This window comes from Ovis aries, chromosome 20 (genome assembly GCF_016772045.2).
Source record: "Ovis aries strain OAR_USU_Benz2616 breed Rambouillet chromosome 20, ARS-UI_Ramb_v3.0, whole genome shotgun sequence".
NCBI lineage: Eukaryota > Metazoa > Chordata > Mammalia > Artiodactyla > Bovidae > Ovis > Ovis aries.
Window position 1 is genome coordinate 13,196,548 of NC_056073.1, and position 12,622 is coordinate 13,209,169.

The 12,622-nt window shown below is 55.5% G+C and overlaps 1 protein-coding gene across 4 annotated transcripts in view; it reads right to left on the minus strand.

The window, feature by feature from the left end:
* Positions 1-7,319: 7,319 nt before the first annotated feature.
* Positions 7,320-12,622, minus strand: part of KIF6 (kinesin family member 6) — a 428,173-nt gene continuing 422,870 nt past the window's right edge. For all 4 annotated transcript variants that reach the window (XM_060403167.1, XM_042236762.2, XM_012100599.5 and 1 more), the window contains one exon: positions 7,320-8,308. In XM_060403167.1, the coding sequence (XP_060259150.1) occupies positions 8,298-8,308 (11 nt within the window). In that variant the 3' untranslated portion in view covers positions 7,320-8,297. The remainder of the gene's footprint in view (positions 8,309-12,622) is intronic.

The following is a 12,622-nucleotide window of genomic DNA, read 5'->3' on the forward strand; positions in this document are numbered from 1 at the left end:
CCATTCACACACTCAAAGTATAGGATTGAATGGTTTCTCTGTTCAAGAATACTCAGAGGCCTGCAAGTATCCCAAGACCAATTTTTAGAATATTTTTAAAACCTCAGATCGGAACGTTGTACACATTTTAGCTGTCACCCCTGTCCGTCCAGCCTGTCCCCTTGGCCTCTGGCAACAGTTAACTTGCTGTCTCAGGATTTCCCTAATCTGGACATGTTTAAAAATTTTTAAAAAGTGAAGTATAGTTGATTAACACCATAGTACCAATGTCTGCTGTACAGCAAAGTGACTCAGTTACACACATATATACATTTAAAAAAAATATTCTTTTCCCTTATAGTTTAATCACAGGATATCGAATGTATCAGTAGTTCAGTGCTATACAATAGGGCCTTGTTAGACAGCATTTCATTTAAATGCAGTCATACAATACATGGACTTTTGTGTCTGGCTTCTTCAATTAGCATAATGTTTTCAAGGTTTATCTGAAATGTAGCAAGTGTCACTACTCCACTCTTTATGGCTGAATAATATTTCATTCCATGGATATGTACCAACATTTTATGTATATTTATATACCCATTTATCAGTTGATAGATATTTGGCTGTTATGAATAATACTGCTATGAGAGTTCACGTACGAGTCTCTTTTAGTGGGATTGTAACTTTTCATTTAGTGTCCTTAAGAGTAGAATTGCTGGGTCACATGATCACTCTATGTTTAATTATTTGAGGAACCACCAGACTGCTTTCCAAAGTACCTGTGCCATTCTACATGCCCACCAGCACTGTGCGAGGGTTGTCAGTATAATCTGCTTGAGTTCTCTGGTGTTTCCTGTAACGAGCTGTGCCCGCAGCGGACACGAGTTCCTGCGCTGATAGCTTTTCCCTCCTTGTCGGCGAACACAGCCCCACATTTGTACATGTCAGCTCCAGGCAGTGGAGCCCGGCTAATCTCACCCATCATGATAATCCTACTCCTCACTGTCTCAGGAACAAATAAACAATAAAGCCCTGCGAGGGTGCTTTATGTATGGGCAGTGAAGTAAGTGAAGACCCATAGGGGGTTAAACAAAGCACAGTTGCCCTGTCCTACCCCGGTTTCTGGGGAGCCCTGGGGGGTGAAGTGCCCCCAGTTAGTCCCCTGGAGGCAGGGAGGCCGGGCTATCATCGTTCCCACCCAGGCAGTCATCTGGCATTTCTGGCTCTGCAACTGCAGGCAAAATGGCTCCAGGAGCCTGTGGACAGTCCACCGAGGAGCCCCAGGTGCGGCCAGGCCATTAGGAGCAAACACGTGGAAGCGGAGGAGAGGGGCCCAGAGAAGAGGAGGGGATCAGGGGATTGCCTGCCCCTTGCACCCGCTTTCGGAGCTCCCTTGCAGCAGGGCCACCCGCCCCCCCCCCCCCAACCCCGAGACCTGGTTCTGGCCAATCAGAGACAGCTGCGGAGGAGCAGGCTGAGGGTGATGCATCCAAACCAAGGGTGGTCTGCCCTGAATGCATGGATGCTGGCCCCTGCTCAGCCATCCCGTGTCCTTGCGGGAAAGGTCACGGAGCATCGCAAAGATGCTCCGCTGATTCCTGCACACACCTATCTCTAGATTTAAACAGGTTTGAAACCTCAGCCTGATTTGTTTAAGCCACAGTTAGGGGTTATTACTTCTCAATGGTTAGATAAGTTCAAGCTTCAGTCGGGGCCCTGTCTGGGGGTGGCAGGTGCCTTCCTTGCAGTCCTGCTGGCTCTGGGTCCCTGAGGCCACCGGGAGGTCCACAGCCATCTCCTGTAAGGCCTTCCTCACACCCAGAGCTTTCCCAGACAGCACCATGCTGGGAGACCGGCTGGTCCTGGGGCAGAAGCAAGCATCTGAGTCACACATCTTGCCCTCGGTCCTGGCTCTAAGCTAGGGTTATGCTTACACACTTGCCAGGTGTGTGATAATCAAATCCCGTTTTATTGCCTAGGAGAAGCTCAGTATGTGAAGAGTTCTCCTTTACCATTTGGCTCGCCTGCTGCTGTCTGGGGACTCGGGCGGGTCTTAGCAACCTCTTCTGTGCGAATATCCTTGGTGAGTCTGGTCGTGGTCTGCAGGTGATGGTGGTGGTTCTCAGGTGGAAGGAAAGGGAGGGGGAGATGGGCGAGCACGGTGGGGAGGGTAGTCTGTTGCAGATGGACAGGGCTCCCTCAGGGCCTGGACAGGAAGGATGCCAGGCGCCCTGTGGGCCAAGACCCCCACTCCTTTGGGGACCCCCTGTTGGGGCCTTGCCCCATTTCTCCCTGCTGCTGCTGTTTCCTCTCACAGGGCATTGTGTGTGTGTTGCTCAGTTGTGTCCGACTCTTTGTGGCCTCCTGGGCTGTACCCCGCCGGATCCTCTGTCCATGGGATTCTCCAGGCAAGAATACTGGAGCGGGTAGCCATTCCCTTCTCCGGGGGATCTTCCCGAACCAGGGATTGAACCCCGGACCCCTGCATTGCAGGCGGCTTCTTTACTGTCTGAGCCACCTGGCTGGAGTTTAAGACAGCCTTTCCCAGGAGCTCTTCTGGCTAAAGGGGGCCACAGAGCTAAAGGGTGGAGCCTTCATGGTGGGCTTGCCAGGAGCTCAGCTTGATCAGTCCCCGAGGCGCTCCCCACTCCAGGGCCAGTGCCTGCCCTGCCTCCGCTTCACGCACAGAACATGTGAGCCGAATGCCCTCTGTGTGCTGGCACCTGCCTTGGCTGCTCCCCTACCTGGCTGTGGCCTAGGTTTAGGAGGGAAACTTCAGGCCTGCGGGGCCCTCCCCTGCCCATCAGACATGGTCCCTGCCTGCATGACACCTCCCAACGTGGGCGCCACTCCACTGGGAGTGATGGACGGACACAGGGCATGATTTATAATCCCTTTCAGGGAATTACTGCTGCTAATGGGCAGCGCCAATTTGTGCTTCCCCCAAGGTGGGAGGGCAAAATCAATTAATGGAGAGTCTAACGTGGCCAGGCCTGCTGGCAGAGTGTGGCCTGACATCCGGCAGTGATAAGGGACCTTCTGAGGCTGAACTAATAAGGAGATTGGAGGAAAAAAGAAGAAAAACAACTCTCCCCCCAACCCCGATCAATTTCAAGTACAGTGGCCAGAGGGTGCAGGGCAAACAGAGCAGCTGGATGTGGGCCTCTTTCCGTCTGAGCGAGCCTGGAGGGGAGGGCAGGCCAGCCCGCCCAGCCGCCGGCCAACATCGGTATTCACTCACAGAGTTGCTCTTGGGCGTGTACCTGCACAAACGAGAATGGTACATTCCGGACCAGAGCTCGGGGAGGGGCCGAGGCCCACCTGGCCCAGGTGCGGCCCCTGCAGGGGAAAGGGCAGGTGGAGAGCTCCGGTCTCAGGTCCTGCCACCCTAACGGTGCCCACCTACACGGTGGCGCATGGGGCCAGAGCCACAAGCCCGGGGTGTGGTTGTCTGGGCTCCTGGTGGTGACCCCCCGTGAAGGGTGTGGGAGGCAGGGCGTGTGGGTGTGAGTGCCCTGCTGGCCAGAGAGTCAGGGGAGGTCCCGCTGGGCTGTGTGGCCCCCGGGGGGTGGGGAAAGCCAAGGGGAAGGAGCCTGAAGACGGACAATCAGAAAAGCTCACCTGTTATTGATCTCGTTCAGAAGATTCCATTGTTTATTGGGGCAGTGGGATTCCTTTCTCATGAGAGATTTCCCTGAGCCCCCGTGTGTGGTGAGGTTGAGAGGGGGGCTCTAGTTGAAGTTGGGGGGACTCCCATTCTCATCAGCCGAGAGCATGATGCAAGAGCCCCCCTGCCGTGACTCTGAAATAGGTGTCCTTGCCTGAGTTGGGTTGACCTTGGAGCAGACTCTGAGACCAGATGTGCGTGGTTTATCTGGGAAGTGAGCCCAGGAAGGGATTCCAAGAAAGTGGGGAAGGTGGGCAGGGGAGGAACGTGGGCAGCCCTGCACATGTGATGGAGCAGGTGGCTGCTGTGGGCACCTGGGGGTCCACCTGTGGGGGCCCTGGGGGGCACCACCTGTGTAGGGCTCACTCAGAGCTGTCCCACGGGGTGGAAGGAGGGTGGGGTGCTTATCTCCCAACTCCCATCCCTACCAGCTGAGGGTTGACGGGGCGGCTGCCTCCTGCACTGCCAGCCTGCCCTGCACATAGGCGACTAGCGGGCTCACCTCTCCTGTTTCTCTTCTCTTGGGGCTCCAGGTCTTGCACTGCCTTTGGTCGCACGTCAGAAAACCCTTGTTTTATGTGTCTTGTCTAGTTCTCAGTCGCTTAGTGAGGAGGCTGAATCAGGTCTCTGTTGCTCTATCGTGGCCCAAAGTGCCAGCTCCATACATCCCACCCTCAAGCGCCTGCTTCCCTCCTAGCTCAGTCGGTAAAGCCTCTGCCTGCAGTGCAGGAGACATGGGTTCAATCCTGCATCAGGAAGATCCCCTGGAGAAGGAAATGGCAGCCCGCTCCAGTATTCTTGCCTGGGGAATCCCATGGACAGAGGAGCCTGGCGGGCTACAGTCCATGGGGTCGCAAGAGTCGGACGCGACTGAGTGGCTTTCACTACTCCTAGCACTGTTTCATTTCTTGGTTGTGCTGGGCCTTCGCCGCTGTGTGCGAGCTTTCTCCAGCTGCAGCGAGTGGGGGGCTACTCTTCCTTGCGGTGCTCGAGCTTCTCGTTGCGGTGCTTCTCTTGCGGCCGAGCACAGGTTCTAGGCATGGGCTTCGGTAGTTGTGGTGCGCGGACTTAGTTGCTCTGTGGCATGTGGGATCTTCGCAGAGCAGGGATTGAACCCGTGGCCGCTGTGTTGGCAGGCGTTATCTTAACCACTGGACCGGCACGGAAACCCTCGAGTGCCTTTCGATAGGCGGCATAGAGGGAAGGAAACGAAAGAAACTCTGGGGCTGTTCACATACGATCTCTGGGTTTCAATTTCTGTGGCTCTTGCTACAGTTAATGCTTCGTAGCAAGTCACCCCCCGACCCTGCCAAGTCTCAGTGGCTAATGACAGCCAGCATTTATTCTCAAGAGTATGGGTCCTCAGGTCAGCCAAGGCTCAGCAGACCTGGGCCACCTGACGGGCAATCCAGGCTCCAGTGCTGCAGGGCTCAAATCCAGGCTGTGGCCTGGGCCCAGGTCTGCTCGCTGCGTGTTCTGGGGTGTAGGCTCAAGGGGACAGCGCCTGCCCAGGGCATGTTCTTGCCAAGCAGAGATCACCAGCCTGGCAAGAGGCGGGCCCAGCCAGGCCAGCACTTTTCACACCTCTGCTGTACCATAACTGCCAATGTCCCCACTAACCAAAGCAAGTCACAGGGCCGAGCCCAGACTGAAGGGGGAAGGAGGCATACTCTGCCCTGATGAGGCCATGGCCAGGGCTTTGGATGCCCGTTTCTGTTACTCAGCGCTTGAAGAATTAAGGCGGGTTATTCAGGCTACCACAGCTTCTCTACCTGCTTTCTAACCACCCCCCACCCCCCGCCCTTTCCAAGATCCGAGAAAGCCACATTCTAAGCCTCCCTCCTCCTGATACTTCCTGCCACGGGACTGGCACAGCCAGTTCGGTCCTATTAGGACCTGGGTGGGAAGTCACTGGCCAGGCCGCTTTGGGAAAACTCTACATTTCCGCCTGGAGTGAACTCAGATACTCTGGACCTCTTCACGGCTCTCTGGAACCCGGTGCGGATTGCGGATGCCCGGTGTGGAAAGACCCTGCTGGAGGGTCTTTCCAGAACATTTCCTCCGCTCTTCCCATTTGCAGGGCCCACAGGGCTGAGGGGAAGTTGCACCAGGGGAGTGGCCGTCCACGTCAGAGGCTAGCCTCTGTGGGGAGGGAGAGACTTCGGGGGCTGTCTGTGTTCCTCTCTCTTTTCCTAGTCTTTTCCTCTCAAGCCTCAGCGACTGTTCTAGGAGGCGGGTTTGCGCTCTGCATGGGGCCATGTCACACATCCCTGTCAACGAGGCCTTCGGGTCTGGGAGGTAACTTCTGGGCAGGAGCATTACGGTCCGCAGACGAACCAGCTCCAGAGGGCTGGGTACCAAGGTGTGCCGGGTACTCTGAGTCTGTTTCTGAGGGAGCCTGGCCCACTCCATGCCATCCTCGGGGCTCTTAAGAGAGAGAGTGAGAGAGAGAAAGAGCATGTATGTGCCTTGCAGACTCCTGGGGAGGCTTCTAGAATCAGGCTGTGAGGGCAATTTGTGTCCCCCTCACTGGTTCCGTGGACTTTCCCAAGGATTTGCCACATGTCACGTGGGTGCCAGAATGCCCAGTGGGCCCAGGGGAGGTCGTGGGGGCCCAAGAAGCAGGAGCATGGGCTCTGACTCTGCCACTCGTGAACTGAGGACACATTGCTGGGGACACAGTGACGAGCAGGACAAACAATCCCTTGTTGTGGAGCTTTTAGTCTTGGTGGTGGTGGGCTCTGAAGACCATTAGAGAAGAAGCAAGCAGGGGATTCTCTGGCAGGCCAGTGATTAGGATGGCTTGCTCTCAGTGCTGAGGACCTGGGTTCAAACCCTGGTTGGGGAACTAAGATCCCACAAGCCGTGCACTGTGGCCAATAAAGGGGAAAGAAAAAAAAGCAAATAAAGATCTGAGATCTGTCAGGTAGTGATGAAGAGATAACAGAGTGATGGGATAGAGGGTGACCAGGGTGGGGGTGTCCCTCTGGTTGGGGTGATCAGGGAAAGCCGTCCGAGGAGGGGACCTCTGCCGCTAACTGGCTGTATAATTAACAACCAGGACCTCCCTTTCACTGCATTTTTCTTGTTTTAAAATAATTGTCTTCATTTATTCTTGGCTGTGCTGAGTCTGTTGCTACACGGACTTTCTCTAGTTGCCGGGAGCCGGGGCTCCTCTCGAGCGGCGGTGCTGGGGCTTCTCAGTGCAGCGGCTCCTCTTGTTCTGGGCACAGGGGCTTCCGTAGCTGCGCCTCTGGGCTCTAGAGCACAGGTTCAAGAGCTGTGGCTCCCGGTCGGCGTGGGGAATCTTCCTGGACCAGGGATGGAACCTGTCTCCTGCACTGGCAGGTGGATTCTTTACCACTGAGCCCCCAGCGAAGCCTCCCCCGACCCCCGCCCTGCCCCGCTTCAGGTTTCTAATGTTACAAACAAGGGTGTGGGTCAGAGGAGCTCTGTCCAGCTTTGAAATGTAATCACCTAGCTTCTCTTGCACGATCCTGTTACCCAGACCTGAAAGGGTCGGGAGGGTGGGTGGGGAAACTGACTATGCCGTACTCTCTCTCTGCTCCCTCCCCAGGGCGACTCATGGGCCAGAGGTGACAGGGCAAGTGCTTTTATTCGGTTAGTTGCATTTCCAGGGCCCCTGCCCCCCCAGCCCCTCCCCCCCAACTCTTCACCCCCAATCCACCCCGCTGCAGCTGGCTTGAACCTACTGCCAGAGTCCTGAGGCGGGTGGCAGTCCCCCAAGGGCCTCTAGGGGGCGGCCTACCCTCCACTGGCCCTGAGCCTGGAGTGCTGAGGGCTCCCTGAGACACGTTCCCCCGTGGGAGCGGGGAGAATTGGCCCAAACCCTGCCGAGCCCCGAGGCACGGGGTGAAGGTGAGGCCCAAGACACCCACACCGCCCCTCGCGGATCTCAGCAGAGCTCCCGGGAGCCGTCCACTGCCCTCCGGGTGCTGCTGCAGGGGCGGCTCCCTGGAGACGCAGCTGATTCAGGCGTCGCCCGCGGGTCATCTGGACCGTGAGAGTGACGGTGCGGGGTCTGGCCTGGGAGGGCAGGGCTGGCCATCCGGATGCCCTGCCGCTCTCCACTGCCTTGGCTTTGGTCTGACCTGCTGTGTGGCTGCTCCAGCCATTCCTGGGCGTCTCAACCAGGGGCTGGGGCAGGGGAGTGGCGGGAAAATATTGGGTTGGTCGAGAAGTTCATTTGGAATTTTCCTGTAAGATGTTACAGAAAAACCCATGTGAGCTTTTTGGCCAACCCCATAGCTAAAGATAACTCATTTCCACCTCCTCCTACCAGTGTGAGCTTCCCGGCCACTGCGCTGGGATGGTACTGTTTCATGATCTCAAAGGCTTGTAGTTGTCTACGTGTAAGACCACAGCAAGGGTGAGCTAAAGCACTCATTCCACCCCTAGAACCCGGCACCGCCTGGCTGCCCACGGCTCCAGCACCCACAGCAAGGACAGCACCGTGAGCCTGGCCCCAGCCCCACTGGCAGCAAGCATCCAGGGCTCCATCCTTAAAGAAACACAGCCTCCCGACTGGGATCCAAGTCACCAATTGCTTCCAGCAGTCCACAGGTCGCTGCTGGAGCTGAGACCTTCGTCTGGAGTCCGTTCTTGCTGCCACAACACACCGGGGTGCTTACTGGAAACCTGAAAGGAGACGGTGGTCTCGGTTAGGCTCTGCTTGGGTCACGGACCTCTTGGATCACCCCCTGTGGCTATCAGGTGGCGCTCCACTCAGGGCCTTACTCCCAGGGAGCTGCATCTGCTCCCCAAATGCTGTAGGAAATGCCTGCCTGCTTTGCTCTTTGCAAAAGTCTCATCACCCCGAGCCAGGACCCACACTAATTTTCCAGCTCCACGGTTTTCGCTGACACACCTGTTTCATTCTTGCAGATTTGCTCCTTGCTTTTTGCTCCAGGTATTCATTATGTTCCATGATGTTTAATCCTGACCATGTGGCCCCATCCTGTAGCTTTCCATGGCGGGGCATGGAGAAAGGGTTCTCTGGCCTAAGAAGCAAGACCCCTGGGTTCTAGCCAGGATGGTGTGACCTTGGGTAAAACATGCTTGTTCTCTGGGGCTCACTTTTCTCACTTCCAAATCGCTGGAGTAGACCGGGTACCTGGAAAAAGTAGCTAGTGTGGCTCCTTGCTTTGCAAATGTGGGGTCCACTGACCTGTGGACACAGGCATCTTCAGGAGCTTGTTAAGAGATGTAGACTCTTGGGCCCCACTCAGACTCACTGGGCCCACAAAAGTATGAGAACTAATATGGGGGACATGCAGTTCATTTGCTTAAAGTTTGGCTACCATAAGAATTTCTGAAGATCCTTGGGTAAAGAACACCGTATTTTTTTAAAAACTGCAGCGGACAGAGAGATGAGGCAGCTGCAGCATCCAGGTGTGGACGTGGGGTACCTGGCAGTGGGGGGTGTGGGCTTGCTCTTCCGGAGGGGAAGTCGGTGATTCTCTGTGATGCAGCGAATGTGGGAAGTAACAGGGAGGAAGATGTTGAAAACAATTCAAGGCTATGAACCCTTGATCCCCGAATTTAGTTCTGTGTGCAAGATCTAGTTCTGTGGACTTCACTGTCTAATTCAATGGAGATGGTCCTTATTATTATTTTTTAAATTTAAAAACTTTATTTCATTTTTGGCTGCCCTGGGTCTTCACTGCTCTGTGCGGGCTTCCTCTCGTTGTGCCAAGAGGGGGCCACTCTGTATTTGTGGGATGTGGGCTTCTCATGACGGCGGCTTCTCTTGTTGCGGAGCACGGGCTCTGGAGCATGGGCTTCAGTAGTTGCGGCCCCGTGGGCTTAGTTGCTCCACGGCATGTGGGATCTTCCTGGACCAGGGGTAGAACCTGTGTCCCGTGCACTGGCAGGTGGATTCTTAGCCACTGGACCACCAGGGAAGTCCTGAGATGTCCTTATTTATTTAAAAAGAATTATTTATTTTTTGGCTGCACTGGGTCGTCATTGCTGCCCAGAATTCTCTGTGGGGTCTCCTCTCTAGCTGCAGTGCGGGGGCTTCTCACTGGGGGGGCTTCTCGTTGGAGAGCACAGGCTCTAGGGCTCTTGGGCGCAGTAGCTGCTGCTCCCGGGCTCCGGAGCACGGGCTCTGTGCTCCTTACCAGGAATCCTGGCCCAGGACGCTTGGTGCTCGGGCTTAGCTGCTCTGTGGCGTGTGGGATAATCCTGAATCAGGGACTGCACCCACATCTCCGGCATTGGCAGGCAGATTCTTCACCATTGAGCCACCAGGGAAGCCCAGTCCTTGTTTTTAAGATATTCCTGACTGTCGTAATTGACTCCTAGACCAGGAAGGAAGAAAGTCAAACACACCAGAGTGTGGGAAGGTGATGTGTTCTAGTCACTCTGGACCCAAGGTTCCCCCAGCTCTGGTGCAGGTTGGAAATGTCTAGGGCGCTGTTAGGAATCCTCATATCCAGGCCACTCTCAGGATGGATTAAATCAGAATCTCTGGGTCCCAGCTGTTCTAAAGAACGGCCAGGCCCAAACCCGCTGCTTTCATCTCTCTGTTCCAAGAGTTGGCGAGGGCAGGTACTGAGGGCCATGAAGCATGTGGCTGTGGACCAAGTCACGGGTCTGAGGCTTCTTCTGCACCACTGAGAAGCATCCTGGGCCAGGATTCCTGGTAAGGAGCAGAGAGTCGGAGCCAGCGCCCCACTAGGGCTGTCCCTGCTTCACTGCCCCAGACACTTGCCTGCGGTGAGGACTGGGGGTGAGGGTGGGGCTGAGAAGAAAGGCCCCAGGGCTGGGCTCAGAGTGCACGATATTCAAAGACATAGCCCCTTGCACAGATCAACCTCCACTAACAACAAATGTCCTGGTTCCTGTTCATTCTCTATGAACCTCATTTAAGTAATGGAGCTACCAGTCGATGCTGGGGTTTTTGTGACTGTGGATTCCCAGGGTAGAGGGCACTATTACACCACTGAAACCTCCACCGCACCTCACCGTGTAGGATCAGGTCTCAACACACAGGCCAGTTTCCCCGCTGATGGCTCCCTGGTGCTCGGCAGGTTATGAGGGAACTTTGTGGACCTTGTCTCAGGAGAGTTGCCCACCGGGGCAAAGGTGGAATCTGAACCTGACAGGGGTGACAGGGAGGCTGGAGGAGGTGAGCAGCCCAGGGTCGCCCAGGGCTGAGATGGAGAGCCCTTACGTCTCGGTCTCTTCCTTCCCAGACCTGTGTTGTTTCTGTTTCCCTGGGAGGGCTCCTGACTGAAGGAGAGAGCCAGGGGCTTCTCAGAGCGGAGGTGCTGGGGCTAGGGGCGCTGGGGGGCTTTGGCGGTTCTCCTCCTGGCTGGAGAAGAGGGCAGTGTGGTCATGGCGGGGTTCACAGCAAACATCAAGGTTCCAGACAGACATTCTTCCAAACTCAGGGATTAAGGAAGAGTCTAGAAAGGGGTTAATCTCATTTTCTCCGCTCTTGAAGCCACCGTTGGCAGCTAGAAACAGCAGCTTTGACACCTTGGATGACTAATGCCCCTTCCGGGGGAGATATACCTGTCCACATGTGCCCCAGGCAGGGATTGAAACGCTCCACAGCTTCCCCAGGAATCCTAAATCAAACAGATTCATCCTGGCCTTTGCTGAAGCCTAAGAGCCGGCTAAATCACCCTTTCCGGGCTCTTGTTCCTTGGCTGACGGTCACAAATCCCCCATAATGAGCACTTGTGAAGGAGCCCCGCCAGACAGCTCCACTGAATTAGGAGCAGAGGGGCCCAGGGCAGGGACGGGCAGTGTTTGCTTTGGCTGTGGTGGGGAGGGCAAGGTGCCTGGGCCCAGCCCATGTGTTTGCCCACAGGGAGGCCTGATAAGTGGGCTGTGTAGACAGTGCGGCGTGGTGGACCGGGGCCATCTGCCACGTGTTGGGGGCGGGGGAGACCGCACCTGCTGCTCTGCAGCCCCGACCTGGCCAGAGGGGGGCCCTTTGTCACCCTGTCTTCAGCTTCCCTGGGGCCCCGTGGTCACTAAGAACCCGGGATTATTTCCCCCCGCTTGGGGAATAAAAACTGAACCCTCGAACTTGTGTTTGTTTTGATGAATTACTTCCAGGCTGCCGTTTGTTTGGAGAACCAAGCTCCCCAGCTGCAGGGAGGGTGGAGGCTGAGGGAAAACACCCGCGAGCAAGCTGGCTTTCCAGACGGCTCGGCCCAGCGGAGCACACGGGAGGCTTGGGTTCTCCTGGCTCTGCCATTGCAGTCGGGGGTGGTGGGTGGCGGGGGGCGTACCTCAGCTTCCTCTCCTGCCAAAAGGGGGGATCACACTCGTGGTTCTGTGCGCCTTACAGGCATGTTGAGGGCGCCACACGGAATAATGTTCATGAAGAAAACATATAACTGGTAACCTGCTCTAAACATCATAATGAAAGCATCCCAGCTGGAGTTCCCTGGTGGTCCAGTGACTGAGACTCCATGCTGCTCACAATGCGGGGGGCCCAGGTTCGATCCCTGGTCAGGGAACTAAGATCGTGCATGTAAGCAACTAAGATTCCGCATGCCACAAAGAAAATGGACCATCCTGCGTGCTGCAACAAAGACCTGGTGCAGCCAAATAAAATAAATACATAAAAATAAATAGTTAAAAAAAAAACAAAAACAAGAGTGCCCAGTCTTTGACCCAGTCTTCTGCACCAGCCAGGCCTGGTGTTAGCAGGAAGATGCCACCCTGCCATAGACCTTGGATGTCTGCCTTTTCTCTTTGGAGCGGGCTGCAGGGTCACGTCGCTAATGTGTGAAACAAAAGCTGAGTAAATGGAACTTTAAAATATTGCTTATTTGTAGACTTCTGGATGGGACAAATGATGGTTGAATTTTATGAATTTGTTCTGGGGGGTGGGGTTGTCTCCTAGCTCCAGGAACCAATGCTCCCTCCACTTATGTCCTGGACATTATTCCATCAACTTCCTCAAAGAATTTTCTCTTGCATTTTGGT